Source organism: Stegodyphus dumicola, chromosome 1 (assembly GCF_044657685.1).
Source record: "Stegodyphus dumicola isolate Sdum_Otavi_A_Nest chromosome 1, ASM4465768v1".
Classification (NCBI taxonomy): domain Eukaryota; kingdom Metazoa; phylum Arthropoda; class Arachnida; order Araneae; family Eresidae; genus Stegodyphus; species Stegodyphus dumicola.
In genome coordinates, this window is record NC_140768.1 from 180439904 (window position 1) to 180456829 (window position 16926).

The 16926-nt window shown below is 32.6% G+C and overlaps 1 protein-coding gene across 2 annotated transcripts in view; it reads left to right on the plus strand.

The window, feature by feature from the left end:
• Positions 1–16926, plus strand: part of LOC118184543 (serine/threonine-protein kinase PAK 2-like) — a 135101-nt gene that overhangs the window by 96201 nt on the left and 21974 nt on the right. For both annotated transcript variants that reach the window (XM_035354251.2, XM_085823388.1), the window contains 2 exons: positions 9990–10089; positions 13713–13909. In XM_035354251.2, coding sequence (XP_035210142.1) covers positions 9990–10089; positions 13713–13909 — 297 coding nt within the window. The remainder of the gene's footprint in view (positions 1–9989; positions 10090–13712; positions 13910–16926) is intronic.

Genomic DNA, 16926 nt, shown 5'->3' on the forward strand with positions numbered 1-16926 from the left:
TTGTGCAGTGTCATTCCTGCACTCTTCAGTATTGCAGTTAACTGGGATTTAAGCGCCTTAGCTGTAGATTCCACTCCACTAAGCACATCATCCATGTAAAATTTTTTAATTAAGACTTCCGCAACTAATGGAAATTGTAAACCTTCATCAATCGACATTGTTTAAGAGTTCTCATAGCTAAGTATGGCGTACTAATTGTACCGTAAGTCACAATATTAAGCTCATAGATTTTCACAGGTGCATCACTTTCTTTTTCCCACAGGATTCGCTGCAAGCATCTCTGTTCAGGGTTAATTTCAATCATTCTATACATTCTTCTAATATCTGCCGTAAATGCGAATGGGTACTTTCTAAATCTAAGCATGACTGAAAAGAGATCATCTTGAATAACCCCTCTATTACATTGTAAAGAATTTAGCGAAATTCCATTTGATGTTAAACATGATGCATTAAACACTGTTCTCGATTTAGTTGTTGTTTTTTGAGGTCAGTATATCCCATGATGTGGCATATAGTACACTACCCTAGGCTCATTTTTCTCTTTAACCTCAGTCATGCCTTAGCTCTTCATACTCCTTTAAAAAAATCTTGATACAAACTTAAATATTCAGGGTCTTTAACTAATCTTTTCCATAGGGAATTTAATCTCTCAAGGGCAAAATCTTTTGAATTTCCTAAGCAAATAGGATCTTCCTTTAGTGGCATTGTTACAGTGTATCACCCTTCTTCATTCCACTTATGAGTTTGCACATAGTGTTCTTCACATATTGTTGTTTCCTTATTTTTTGGAATGGCTGTTTCAACATTCTCTATTTCCCAAAATTTTCTCATTGTTTGTTCTAAGTCCATCAGATGTTTTCATTAACCTACAATGTATGCGGCTGTGTTCTTATGTAACGCTTCCCGACACTATAAACCCGAACACTCTGTTTTGTAAAATAAGATTCGAGTTTTCGTAGCGTGTTCAGATTTTAATATCTCAGCTCCTAAAAGCATCTCTATACATTCTGGAACATTAAAATTCTCATCGGCTAATTTTATGTTACAAAAATCCTGCATTTTAATATCAAATTTCCTAGAATGAATCAAATCTTGTGTAATTTTTGGTACTACTAATAAGTCTGAATGTCTCACATAACTTTTATCTTTATTGCTAATGCATGCCGAAACTCTTGTTCAAATTGTAAACAACGAATCGTTTAATCCGGAAATCACAATGTTTACCTTCTGCGAATCAAAGTTGAATTTATTCGCAGTCTCTGCTTATAAACGATGAAGTACTGCCGCCATCAAGTAATGTTTTGACTGGATTTAGCTTACCCATATCATCATTAATAAAGCAAATAGCCATGCTCAGAAGAACATATTTTTTGGTTTGGTGTACACTTGTCGCTGTAAGCAGAGCATTACCGTTGTTAGACAGGAAGTCTGACGCTAGGGGGGAAAGCTCATTGGAACTACTCGCTGTCTCATTTTTATTTTTTTCATTCACCTTCGTTGATTTATTTTCTACTGGAACATGCAGTGTCACGTGGTGTCTTTTCCCACAAACGGAACACGCAAACTTTGATTTGCAGTTTTTAACAGAATGATTTAATGCTAGACAATTAAAGCACAATTTATTACTTTTGATTATTTCAACCCGATCATTCACCAGTTGTTCCAAGAAATTTGGGCATTTTGCCAAAAAATAATTTTCCTCACAAGAACGCACTTTAAGCCTTTTACATCGGCAAGGAATACCTTTGAAACATTTTTCGACGTTTTGTAATTGTTGCGAGCTTTTTGAAAACTGTCCACACTTACAGTAAGGAACTTTCCGCGAGATGTGAAAAATAAATCTGCTTCCTTTGCCATTTGTTGAGGCGGAAACCAACTTTCAGCTTGCCTTACACAAAGATGGGCTGACGTTTCTTGATCTAATGTCTCAAACAGTTTGGCTGATACTATTAACTGCTTCAAAGTTTCAAAATTAGAAACTTTCTTCAATTTTAAGTAATATTCAAAATTTGACGTTGATCGCAACACGAACTGCACATGAGACTTATTTAGGCGTTGAGCCGTTTTAAAATTTTCTAAAACAAATTGTGGTGTAGGTTCGAACTCTTTTAGAACAATAGCTTTTACTTTTTCGTAGTCACTTAGCTCCTCATCTCTAATATACACGATAATGTTCGAAGCCCGTTCCCCTAACAAGTTTAACAATATTTCCACTTTAGATTTCTCTGGAACATTTTTTTGTTGAAAAAGCTCTTTCTAAAGATGAGAAAAAATAACTCCAGTTTTCAGGTTTACTCGGAACCTTCAGTGTTAGTGTTCTTATATTTTTAATAAGGGAATCTAAGGAATCAGAACTTTCTCCTTTAGTTTCGTTTTGATCATTACTATCACTTTTGCTTTCAGCTCGCAGTCGAGCAATTTCCAGTTCCGTTTTACATCTCCCCAATTTAATTTGTTCTAACTGTAATACTTTAGCTTCTTCAGATTTACGATGCTCCACTATGGAATAACCCAACTCTATTACCGAATTTGGATCGGATTTAAAAGCTTCACTACTCTTAATTGCTAAATTTAAATCTGTAACAGTTATCTTTTCACTTAATTCTGTGTTCAGTTCTAAAGCTAATAGCTATAAATCCTCTTTTAGTGCACCTTTTATCAACATTGTACTCTTAATGAAATAACACAAGATAATAAGTAATTCTTCTCAAATACTTATAGAGTATATAAATACTGTAAATTTTCTCAAAACTCTTACACAGTATCTCAAAATAATAAAATGGCACTTTATTTTTAAATCGAAACTACTGATTTACTCGTTGCTTGTAAATAACTCATAATCCATAGATCTCTGGCTGAGAATAGACCACAATGTTTTGCATAGGCACTACACTATAAATTAAAAACCTCAGGAACAACAGACTGCATTATATCACACTTTTATTCTCATTAATTTACATCGTTCATAGCCACTCGAAGCCACGAATTCTCTCGCACGCTCTTAGCTCACAAACTCTAAGAGCTCAAGGCGCATGCACAAATGCCAGTAATGAAATGTGTGCGCAGTCGCAACAGATGACTATCCTTCTAATATTTCCTCAAGGAAATGTATTGCATTTGTGATGTGTACCATTTATCATTGCGATTTTATGATTTCGCACGTTGGAATGGCCGATGTTCTCAAACATGTTCGTACACAATAACACAAGAACAATGTGAATTCTAACAGTGTGAATGTGAACAATGAATGGAAAAAAAACAAAAAGTTAATTTTTTCTGTGGCAACAAAGATAAAAAATTTATTAAGCAGAATTTACTGTTAAATGCCATAGAACATGTGATTTCTAAAAAAATTCTCCCAATTTTTGAGTGTCCTACGTTGGCAAGTATGTGTATGCAAATGTCAGGAACAAAACGTCACAGACAACGTAAGCGTTACACGAACACATGGTAAAGGGAAGGATGGAGATGCAATTAAAGACATTCGCTGCAAGTATTTTTTTTTTTTTTTTTTTTTTTTTTTTTTTTTTTTGTAAAATATGGTTAGAAGAAACAGGGTTGCCACGCTATATGGAAAATCGGAAAAAGTCAGGGAATTCGGAAATTGACCAAAAAATTCAGGGAAAAGTCAGGGAATTTAAGTGTTTTAGTCAAAATCTGGAAAAGTCAGGGAATTTCATGCAACGATCCCGCCATAAAAGGCGAGTTTTGCGCCGACGTCGGAAGAGATCACTTTTTTGGCAAATTGTGTATCACGTGAGTGTCATTCGGGCAGCTAGCATAGAGCCAATTTTCGCAGCTCCAATTTGATTGTCTTTTTAGAAAGGCAAAGCAAGTTTCCCGCAACTTGCTTTGCCTTTCTAAAAAGATTATTAATTGTTTCCGTAACCTCGAGAATCGCATGTGCAGTGTATGAACTAAAGAAAGTACCTGTTCTCGTATAAAACAAAATGGGTTTAATCCTAGTATACGGTACCATGAAGGTTAGAATTAAAAAATGTATTGTGAAGAAGGTAAACCTCTCTGCAACAGACATGGCTCGGTTCCATCATAGCGGGAAGTAGCTGTGCATGCGCGATATATCTGTCGCCAAAGCTCGAACCGGTGTCGAAGTTCAAAGGTCACGTTATCAAGAGTTCATAAAATGAATATGGTTTAAAATGTCTTTAAACTCTAAAGGAAAAGAAAATATTTTTTGGTGCAAGTAAATTAATTCATGGATTAGTTATTTTGAGGGGGAGAAATCTACGAAAATCCATTTTTAAAATTATTGCGAAAAATCCAAGAAAAAAACGTTCTTTGATAAAACGTTTCTTTTTGGATTTTTCACAATAATTTAAAAACGGATTTTCGTAGTTTTCTTTTTTGTCAAAGAACGTTTCTTCTTAACACGTGTTTTTCAATTTCCTGTACACATTGCGGAGAATGAAATTCTGGCCGCCAGGTTCCGTCGCCAAATCCCTTGGCAAATTTTCCTTCCGCTTTTTACATAGATGTTCTTTGGTTAGAATAATCTCCATGTATGGTACTGAGGGATTTGGCGACATGATGATGAGCAGTAAACGGGTCATTTTGTTCTTGGTGACAGTTTTCAAAATCATGCGAAGGCCGTATCGTATACTAGGATTTTACCGCAAAATCTTTTTTTTTTTTTTTTTTTTTCTTTTCTTTGTAATAAATACCTTGTCGTTTTGCAGTAAAATAAAAAAATAGTAATCAATCATCTAGGATAACCATGTAATATAACTATATTCGCTAAAATATCGTTGATTATTCTAATTAAATTTTTAAGTAATTATCTTTATTTTTATGTTATTCATATCATTTAATGTTGCTTCTTCCCTCTAAATTTATTTATCATTAGTAAATAATATTTCCAAATTTCAGGAAATTTTCTCTGGCATAATCCTGAAATTAATTCTAGCAGTAGGATGACATCACGAAATTTAATGCACATATTTTTTCCTTATGTATGCTGCGAAATAAATATAAAATACCTCAATTTAGTAAAAAAATATCATTAAATAGATTTCTTTCTTTCGTTTAGCTGCAGAATGTCTGCAAACAAAAGCCTTATTTTATTACAGATTGGGCAGATTCTAATCTCAATCTTCAATGGAGAAAACAACTCCTATTATAATTATATTTGTGTTTTCAAGTGTTAAGGTGCCTTTTAAGAATACAGCTTACACAAATTAAATTTATCTAAAATCTAACCTAACTTTTAGCATTGCGTTGTGATTTATAAGAACCGGATTAGCCTCGTGTTGAACTGGGGATGGTCATGAGTAATAATTAAATAAAACGTGCAGTTGTTATCCAATGTATATATCTTAAATTTTATTAAGATTTTAAGCTGAAAAGTAAACAAAATTATCAAACAAAGTGTACAAAGAATAATTAAGAATAAATGTCCTCTGGGATTTATTGAATATTTAAGTGAATTTGCTACACAGTACAAGTAATACCATAATTAATTTACCTCTTAGCACAGCCAACGAACATTACGCGGATAGACTGGAATTTTCTCGAAACATACCTGGAAAACCTGGAAAAGTCAGGAAATTTCATTCTCCTGTTTGAGTGGCAACCCTGAAGAAATCACCTGGATAGCTTCATACATGGAAGAATGATCAGAGTGTGACCAGTGTAGCTCAGAATCAATAAAATAAAAGTGTCATTTCGTGTGCTTGGAAAGCTTTCCAGAAAGAAGGTTGTTAGAAAGGTTGGTGGTGGCCACCCCAGGAAAACAACTGCAGTGGATGACTGATATATTGTCCTGCAGGTGAAACCATTCAGCAAGTGCCATAGCTCAGCAATTGTGCATAGCAACAAGTGTTGTGGTTTACTGTGTCCAGATGCCTTTACAAAGGTGGCTTATTTGTCCGCCATTCTGAATGCTGTATCCCTTTGAAAGTTGGCCATTGGTGCCACCGTTTAGAGTCGTGTCATCTTTATGGATGAGAACTGGTTTAGTGCCAGTAGTGATTTTCAACACCAGCTGATTTGGGAGGTCGGGACACGGTTTCATTGCAGTAACATCATGAAAAGAGACCAATACGGTGGTCCTGGAGTTCTCATCTGAGGAGGCATTATGCTGAATGAGCGAACAGAGCTCCACGTTTTAGACAGAGGTTCTGTAAGCGGAAATTGCTATTGTCAGGAAGTGATTCTTCCCCATCTACATCTGTTCTGAGATGCCATTGGAGCAGACTTTGTTTTTATGGATGACGATGCATAGCCACACCGGACTCCTGCTGTTCAGAAGCTACTGGAAAGTAAAGATATCACTTGAATGGATTGGCCAGCATACTGCCCTAATTTAAATGCCATAGAACATGTGTTGGATGCTTTGAGGAGATGCCTTGTGGCACGATTACATCCTCCAGGGAACACCCAACAACTGAAATATATGCTGATTGAGGAATGGGCACTTTTACCTCAAGATCTGTTGGACAATCTAGTGCTGAGGATGGAGAGGTAGTGTGAAGCAACCACTGCAGTAAGGGGAGGGCATATCCCATACTAAGGAACATCTGCTTGTTGTTCTTCTTCTTGTACAGACAGTCGTGTAACGATACCATGAGTCCAATAAAGCCTTTTTTTTTTTATTCCATACTGTATGCATTGTATTCATTTTTTTTACAACTATGCTTTTGTCACCATTTAAATACAAAATGCCGTCTCTCATTTCTGAATTTCATGTCTCTCAGATGATTTCTTGCGGAGTTATGACAAAAAGAACACCTGTTGCTTAAGTTTTGCACACCGGTGTAGGTCTTAAAATTTTAGCTCTTGGTATATATATATATATATTTGTTAAACTTACTTGATTCCTTCTTTTAGAATTCAAAACTTAGGTTCAAATAAAATTTTCACATTTTTAGCACAAAGAGCGTTAGCCTAGATGGGCTATTAATTTCGTTTTGGCATTTCACGTTGAAAACTTTAAATGTCTGTTCACTTTTCAAACTGTTGCCAGCAAATATTACAGTTTAAGAATTAATTATATTATTCCTGTATTATAGTTAAAGAAATTAAATAATGAAAAATCTGCATATATGTACGTACGCATTGTGATAAAGCAATGGTACATAGAGCCATCAAATTTTGAATAACATAATCCTGCACCAAATATGGTCATCTGGAAGCCCTAATTTGGAATTTGTTTTATCTATTTCATATTTTGTAAAACTTGATTGAATGAATATTTGATTATCAAACTCGATGATTTCAAAGTGAGCAATGACAACACTGTATGGGGAGGAAAAAAACATTTTTATCTCCAGCGAGCGAGACTGTGTCGGAAATTCTAAAGATATGCTCATTTTAAAATTGACATTGCTGTTGAACTGAATTTTATGGTTTAAGTGCAAAGAACGTGGTATTTAATAAATAAAGTTAACCCATAAATGTTAAAAAAAAAAATAACCCCTTGGGCATAATGTAAAATCTGAAAATTTTCAGATATTTTTATTATTTGCTTTTAAATAACTTTAGAAATTTTTCATAAAAAATTTGAATTATAAAATTTTTGCGATCCTTTTAAAGTAGATGTATTTCTAGGCATACCTGCAAAAAAGTTACAGTTTTTATTTGATATTTCCCAAGATAAATATAAATTTATATATTGGTGCCTTTTGAAATTTGGCATATTTGTTGTAAGTGATAATAATGCCAAATGTGGTATGTGCACTTTTTTTTAATAATCTTCAATAAATTACAACAATTATTTTTAATCTTATATTTCCAAATAATTTTTACTGGGTATCATTTATGGGGAATTTCTTTATTTTCATTTTTATTATTAATAATAATAATTTTGGAATTTAATTACGTAATATTTTCAAAGAAGCAATATATTTATCTAGTGCTGTCAAAAAGTATTTTTATTTATTATTGGAAGATTACTTTGAGGAATTTATCGGAAAAAAATTAAAAATAAAAGATGAAATTCACTTTAAAATACTTTTTTTTTTTTTAAATTAGCATGTTGAATATTTAAAACTATCTAAAAGTGACAAATAAGAAATGGATAACATACAAACTAATTAAAATGGTGTGAAATATAGGTATGAGCAAAAATAAAAAATTCCATATTAATAGTTTAAATATTTTTAAATTATAAATTTTTTCATCATTATTATCTAGTACATTATGTATTCTGCAAATAAAATTAAAAATTACATTTCTGAAATCCGAATACCATAGAACAAAGAATACTTTCTCATTATCCACATCCGTACCAAAAAGTCACAAAAAGTATTTATGAGGCAAAGCAGTATATAGCCAAAATATTTATGTGCCAACTCCGGTTATGTAGTGTATATCTGTTTTGACCAATGTATGAAACAGAAGTTGTACAGAGTTGAATTTGTGAAATTTTCTGATATTTTTCTTAAGCAAAAAGAGAACAACAATGCAAAAGAGAATTTCTTTAAAAAAAGTGTTTTATTACTGAAGTTTCTTGATTTCTTGCGAAGGATTTTTTTTGAAAAAGTCTTTTATAATTGATATCTTTTGCTTTTTTTAAATTTTATTATTAACTACTCTTGTATGGAATTCTTAGCACACTGCCATTTTGAAAAGAGTTATTGCCTTTTGCATATTAGCTTAGCAAAAAATTAGTCACCAATGAATTCTCAACTTTTAGGTTGAGGAGTTTGGATAATTAAAAGTACCGCACAAAGTTCAATTGAAGAAATCTAATAACATAAAAATTAAATGCAGTTCTTTTATTATAAAGTTTAGAAGTAAATATTATATGTATTTCGCTATTTCTATAAATGGAAGAGGACTAAGTACAAATCTTATCATAGCAAAACAACTTTTTCAAATTCAAATTAATTCTGTAAAGCAATTTTTCAGATCTCTCATTTGTGTTAAGTGGGATCATTGTCAGTAAAATTCTCATGCTATGAAATACAGTAAAATGTATTTTTAAATGTTTAATTCTTACCATTGAGCAGAAAAATAAAAGTTTCTGCATTACTGCTGAGCGTAATTTGAGAGTAGTATTATATAGTATTCATATTGTTTAAGGGACTTTTTAAATTAATATATTTTAATCTCTGTACACTGCATTATGTGCTAAATTAAACTTGATATAAGAGTAGTTTTGTTATATTTTCTCATCAACCACTTCTGCCAAATAAAAACTAGCCAAACCGTGTGATTTAGCGCTAGTGATGGACAGGTGGGATGTCACAAAAGATCTTTTCTCGGATTTTATATAGAAGCAATCCTCAGTATACATGTTTAGTTTTTGTAAAGAAGGATATTATGTTAAATAGCTATTTTTCTGCTTTTCTCTTGTATGTGAGGGGATTAAAATTATTTACCTTCTTTGCATAGAACAGCAAGCATTGGGGTATTCTTAAAATTACAAAACTAGTTAACTGATGCACTTACTCAAAACATTAGTTAAAAGTATCTGTGGTTTGGCAAAATCTAAAAAGAAAAAAAAAAAAAAAAAAAAAATCACACAGTTGTATAACACCACATAGATTCATATTTAAGAGTTATGCCCAGCTTAAAAAAATTTCAATTTTATTGCTATTTCAAATGCCATTAAGGAATTTAGATTGCTGGCATAAATTTTATTTAATTTGTTTGTCAGATAATCTCAAGGCTTGAATTTATTTAAGTTTTTTTATATGATATACCTATAACTTCTATCTGTTATTTAATTAAATAAAAAATTATCTGTAAACTAATTGACTAAAGAGCAATGTTCTTTTAAACATCCATCTAAATGATTGACATAGATTTAGCAGGATCTCTGTCAACATTGATGATCATATAGTATAGATCATATAGACCAAGTATTTTTCCTACCTTAACACTTATGCTTTTCCAACTTCAGAAGTTTTGTTATCAACTCATTTTACTGCAGGAAGAATATTAATGTTTTGTATTATTGGAGGAGGGGTTTTATTGGAGGCTTAAATTATGAATTAGTCTGATAAACATTTAATTTTCTCTCCTAGGTTCTTCAAGCATTGCAGTTTTTACATTATAATCATGTTATACATAGAGACATCAAAAGTGACAATATCTTGTTAGGGATGGATGGAAGTGTAAAGCTTAGTAAGTTTTTTTCGATAAATTATCAACTTGCATTTGTTTTGAAAAGTTCTAGTTTAATTTTTCATCGTGAGTGTTTATTACAGTCAAAAGTCGTTAATTCGGACACCCATAATCCGGAATGATCTATAATCCGGACCTCAAAGCTAAAATCTTTCTGCGCATGCACCGCGTTGACGCATGCTCATATGTGTTTTACGCGTGCACGCAAGACATTTACGACTGTGCATATGCGTCTGCGCGAGCGCAGAATGCGTTTTCACGTGTGCATTTAATGTATAACGGACGGTATAAGCTAAAATTATCTAATTATCTATTTCAGTTAATGTTGATGATTGCGTTGTTCCTTAATCTTCGAATTGGATCCGACTTATTATTTTTTGCAGACTGTAAGAGCAATTTTATAAAAGTAAGCTTGAACTTTCGATTATGTCAGATAGAATTTCCGATGCTGGAGCTCCCAAAGGATCTAGAAAACGAAAGTATGTTTCGAAGTCCATCAAACAAAAAACGAATTGCTACAAAAAATGGATAAAGGTATATCCTTTGTTTATCTAACCGTTCCGAAATCTGTTTATCAATTTCACGCTGCTCTCTGTGCGGGGGGGGGGGACGTCACGGCGCGCAATGAACTGGATGTTGATCTGTCAGCACTATCGTTATCTTCAGGGCAGATGTTTGTATTTTATTCAACTTATAATTCCTTACTAAATGTAGTACTTAATCTCGATGTACTTTGTCTTTGCTATGATTTAAATCAAATTCCTCGTCATTATAAATATCACGAATACAAATCAAATAGTTTTCTGGTTGCAATTTTCTAATTTCGGCTATGTGTAAGGTATGCTTTACGCATGCACGCGTTGAAAGAAATATTTAATAAAGTAAACAAATAAATATTAAGCTTTTTTTTTTTTGTAAATTTTGATCATAATTGCTCATTATTTTATAAATTACGGTTTCATATTTTTAATTTTATAATTTCTGCATGCCATCTTACCAGATTTAAACTGATGATCTATAATCTGGAAAAATTGATAATCCGGAATCGCCGAAGTCCTGACAAGTCCGGATTAAAGACTTTTGACTGTATTAATAAATATGTACTTAGTTCTTTTTTAACTTCGTTATGATTCATTATGGTTTTCTTTATAATTTTTATTACGATTCATCTTAATATTCATTCTTTTAAAAGCATGTATTAAATATATATTTCCAAACTGATGAAAAATGTTATACGGTAATTATTTAATTGCTTTTTTGTTTAAAATTATGTAATTTTTTATAAATAGTTTTAATTTATATTTCATTATACACGGTTTGTACACCTTAAAAGTTAAAAAAGTAAAGTTTGTTTTTTTTAATGATTTTTGGTCATTAATTTGTCAAAGTTTGTGAGAGATCCATTAATTTTGTTCGTCTCACATTTCTTTTCCTCTTTCTACACTTACCATTTTGAGTGTAAATTAACATTTTGGATCAACATGATTTCAAACCATATGGTTAGCAGCAAAGTCATCATAAAATGGCATTGTTAATGATAGGAAATAATCAGCCTACATGGAACAGAATTTTGGGGATACTTAAGTGATTTTTTGTCAGGTGTTCTAAAGCAGATGCTTATTAACTACCTCTGTTGAAAAAAAGAGTTTCTTGGACTTTGACCTGGAACATATGGCTTGTTTTGACACCTACTATAACAAAATGTGACCTCCAGCAGGGTCAAAGGGCAGATTCATAAAGATTTCCTGCCACTGTTATCAGTGAATCTAGAAATTCATCAAAAGAATGTGGATAAAAGACTAAATGAACAAGCATTCCAAAAAGGGAATGAATATTCTGAAAATATTTGCATGTATTAGAACAGTCTGTATCTGGTAAAGCCCACATATTTACACAGAGAATTCATCTGATCGTATGTATAAAATTAATTTTTTATGGATTTTGTGATTTTTCTAGAGGTACCAAAATTTGCACCACTTCTGGGATTTACCACCAAATCTTTATTTAAAGTACATGTTTCTGGGTTCCATTTTGAATTTGTTCTCCTTGTTACATAGGAAAATAAGTCCTTCCCATTTTTAAATATGATTTTTTTGACAGTTTCAAAATCAATTTGCTTACAATTTGTTTTAAAATTTCTTAAAAAGTTTTAATAAATATTGTAAAATTATTAAAAACAGCATTTTTTTTTTTTTTTTTTTTTTTTTTTTCCCCCATTTCTCTCTGTTATGTTTTAACATGTCTATCTTCATTTTGATGATGTCTGGTTATTTTAAAACTGAAACAAAAAGAAGGGGGGGCGAAAAAAAATGTTTCAAAACACAGTTTCCATGTTACATCTCAGCAAAAAAAAAAAAAAAAAACTTTTGTAACTATGTTAAAAATTAATTAAGTTTTTATTTCCCCCCCCCCTCTTTTTTTTTTTTTTTTTTTTTTTTCCTTTAAAATTTCCCACACTTTTTTTTAAATCAAAAACTTGGTATTTTTACTATGAATCAGTTTTATCCAGACCTCTTAAGTATCTGTGCATTAATTGTCTATTGCTGTTTTTCTTATTTAATTGCAAATACATCATAAAAATGTTAAAATTTATTAAAGAATGGTACATTTCTTGCACTACTGTATGTGCCATGAAATAAAATGTTTTTGTTTATCAAGAAATAAAACACTAAATGTATGCTACAATTTCTGCTACCTGCATCATCACCTTATCATCAGGATCTAAATTAATATATGTGCATGTGTGTGTATTAGTTACATTTATGTATATATCAGGGAAATGCAGTCATATTATGTTTAAAACAGTTGTTTAAAGTTACCTTTATTCTAAAAAATGTAAATAAAACACATGTGTAAGACATGTCTAAATGTAAATATGACTAAATGTAATGACATGATTACAAATTAATTTAATCACTTTGTGTTGACCCCGTGTAAAAGAGTATCACACTAGTTGTTGTAAAAAGGCAAGATATGCAAGTTAAAAGAAATTAAATAAATATAATAATCATAAGTAACATTGAATGAAAATAAGGGGGGGAATGCATTTTTTGTAAAATAAGTCCATGTATCTAGAACATTTTGAGGATCTCAAAACTTCATGTGCAAATGGCAGAACTACATACAGCCAGTGAATGTACATACATAAGAATTCAAAATATAAGAGTCACATATATAATATGTTATTTGCATTAGCAAATGAAAATGCCTTTCTAAACTCTACTGCTTTTAATTATTTATTTATTATATGGTCTCACTAAAATGCTACTTTTATATTTAAATGGGAATAAAATTATAAGAGGGAGAAATGATTAAAACAATGACCAGCTTGAATGCTGTCATCTAATAAATAAAAGCAGCAGTAATCACATACTGTATGATTACTGGTTTTTCTTTTTTCATTTTTTTTCCCTTTGTCTCAGTAAAATATCATTAGTTTTTTTTTTTTTTTTTTTTTTTTTTGTGTGTGTGTGTGTGTGTGTGTGTACATCAAGAGAAGTAAAATTTGAAGTTTTCAAAATTATTTCATAATATGAATGCTTTGTGATGTTGATAATTGATTTGGATTTGAATTAAATATGTTTACTTCATTATTTTTAAAAATGCATGTTTAATTTTTTTAGCTGACTTTGGATTCTGTGCCCAGATTTCTCCTGAGCAGAGTAAACGATCAACCATGGTAGGGACGCCCTACTGGATGGCTCCTGAAATTGTCACTAGGAAACAGTATGGTCCAAAAGTAGATATATGGTCACTTGGGATTATGGCTATTGAAATGATTGAGGGTGAACCTCCATATTTAAATGAAAGCCCATTAAGAGTTAGTATATATAATATGGCGAATTTTGTGTTTGATTATCCTTTTAATGTATAAATTTATGTTTAATAATAATACTTCATTTGGTTTATGCATCCATCGTTCTAACTACGCAATCAAGTTGCCTTCAAATTAATGATGCCGATAACCACCGCCAATCCATTGCAACTTACTTCTACCAAGTCATCTTCTTATAGTAATAATGCAGTCTTATCACAATAATGGAGAAGTGTTATTACTTCTATGATGCAGCCGGGCTCAAACTTGTTCAAAATGATCCCTGCTTGATCGAACATTGGTGTTTTGAATTAAATTGTCAGTTAAAAGTTAAATTGTCTAGCAATATCAAGAAAGAAAAGGGAAAAAAAATCTGAAAGGATTCAGATTTTAAATTACGACCAAAAAGGCATTTTTTTAACATTTTGTGTGTTACCTTTATTTATTAAATATCATTTTCTTTGCATTTAAACCATAAAATTCAGTTCAACAGCAATGTTCCAAATAATTTTAAAATGAACATATCTTTATAATTTCTGATACACAGTTCGCGCACTCGAGGTAAAAAAGCATCCCCCCCCAATAGAGTGTTTCCATTTCTTGCTTTTAAATCATCGAGTTTGTTAATAAAAAATTTGTTAATGTTTTACAAAATATTAAATCGATAATAAAGCAAATTTCAAATGTGGGCTTTCAGATGCCCATGTTCACAGTAGGATTATGTCATTCAAAATTGGATGACTCTAAGTACTGTTGTTTTATTACAATGCGAGAAACATACATGCAGATTCTTTTTAATACGAGAAACATTTATGCAGATTCTTCATTACTTAATATCTTCAAATATAATACAGGGTGATAGTATTTGGTGGCAACGATTTGAAAAGTGGTACGCTATTTATAGGGTTCTGATGCAAAATCGCAAAACAAACACAATAGTCCTTCAGGGACAAAGTCCCTTTGGACTAAAAATAATATTGTTTTCTCTGGTTTTCTACTGACAAATTTGCTATCTACCTCTGCTTTTTTACCTCTGCTTTTACCTCTGCTTTAGTGATCATTTACACTGGAAGCACAAACCATTTATCTGAAAGCACAAAATATTTTTTTTTTACACAAAACCATTTATCTGAATATGTTAACAAGTGAACATCCGTTTTCAGTGTGTGGCATCGATCTTCGTGTTTACCTTTATTCTTCAGCTATTTTATCGCCTAAATTAAGTGTTGTTCTTTTCAGCGGTTTAAAAAATGAAAATTATGCAATGGATATTACACTGGTGTGCAAAACTTAAGCAACAGGTGTTCTTTTTGACATAAATCCACGAGATATCATCTGAGAGACATGAAATTCAGAAATAAGAGACAGCATTTTGTATTTAAACGATGACAAAAGCTTAATTGTGCAAAAATGAATACAATGCATACAGTATGGAACTAATCAAAAACAGGCTTTATTGAACTCGTACTATCGTTACACATGATTGTCTGTATAAGAAGAACAACAAGCAGATGTTCCTTAGTATGGGTTATGCCCTCCCCTTACTGCAATGGTTGCTTCTCACCGTCTCCCCATACTTAGCACCAGATTTTCCAACAGATCTTGAGGTGAGAGTGCCCATTCCTCAATCAGCATCTGTTTCAGTTGTTGGAGGTTCGCCGGAGGATGTAATCGTGCCTCAAGGCGTCTCCCCAAAGCATCCCACACATGTTCTATGGGATTTAAATCAGGGGAGTGTGCTGGCCAATCTATTCGAGTGATATCTTCCCTTTCCAGTAGCTTATAAACAGCAGGAGTCCAGTGTGGCCATGCATTTTCCATCCATAAAAACGAAGTCTGGTCCAATTGCACCTCGGAACAGATGCATATAGGGAAGGATCACCTCCTGACAATAGTGATCTCCGGTTACAGAACTTCTGTCAAAAACGTGGAGCTCTGTCCACCCATTCAGCATAATGCCTCCCCAGAAGAGATCTCCAGGACACCGTAATGGTCTCTTTCTGTGAGGTTACTGAGATTAAACCGTGTCCTTACCTCTCTCCAAATACGTTGGCATTGAGAATCGCATGGGACACTAAAACGACTCTCATCCGTAAGGAGAACACGACTCCATTGATGAGATGCCTAGTTTTTGCACTCCTTGCATCACTCTAAACGGTAGCGCCGATGGCCAACTTTCAAAGGGATGCAGCGGTCAGGACGGCGGGTGAATAGGCCATCTTTGTGAAGGTGTCTGGACACAGTAAACCACGACAACTGTCGCCGGTTGCTGTACACGGTTGCTGAGCTGTGGAGCTTGCTGACTGGTTTTGGGCTCTTTTCGCCTGTAGGACGATATATCGGTTATCTGCTGCAGTTGTTGTCCTGGAGCGGCCACCACCAGCCTTTCTAATAGCTGTACCTATGGTTTGGAAGGCTTTCCAAGCCCGCAAAACAACACTTTTGTTGACTTCGAAATCTTCAACCACACTACGCCCCTCCACCAGCTTTCCGATCATTCTTCCACTCGTGAAGTCATCCAGATGATTTCTTCTAGCCATATTTCAGGAAAGATTTCACTTGCACTTGCAGTGAATGTCTTTAATTGCACCTTCGTCCTTCTTTTATGGAAGTCTTGAGTGGAGCGCAAGCGTTTTGCGTACAATCACGTTGCCTGTGTTTTTTTCTGGACATTTGCATATGCATGACCTTTCTACTGAATTGCGTGTTCATTGTACCGATAGTGAGAACCCCTTTTCTGCAACTGCATGGTTATCTGATTAAAATTTGCATTGTTGCTTAAGTTTTGCACACCAGTGTAAATTTTGCATCTACATTTAGTGCAAAATTCCTGAAATTTACTTTTCTTTGCAAAAGCACAAAATATTTTTTTTTTTCTAATTATGTATACTAAATGTTTTTCATTACCATGAAGCAAGTGATTTTTAATTAAGTACTGCTTTGAAATTTAGGTATCTAATGTTGTTTATATTAGATTTTAAAAATTTAGTACTATTTATATGAAAATGATTAGAATTTTATGA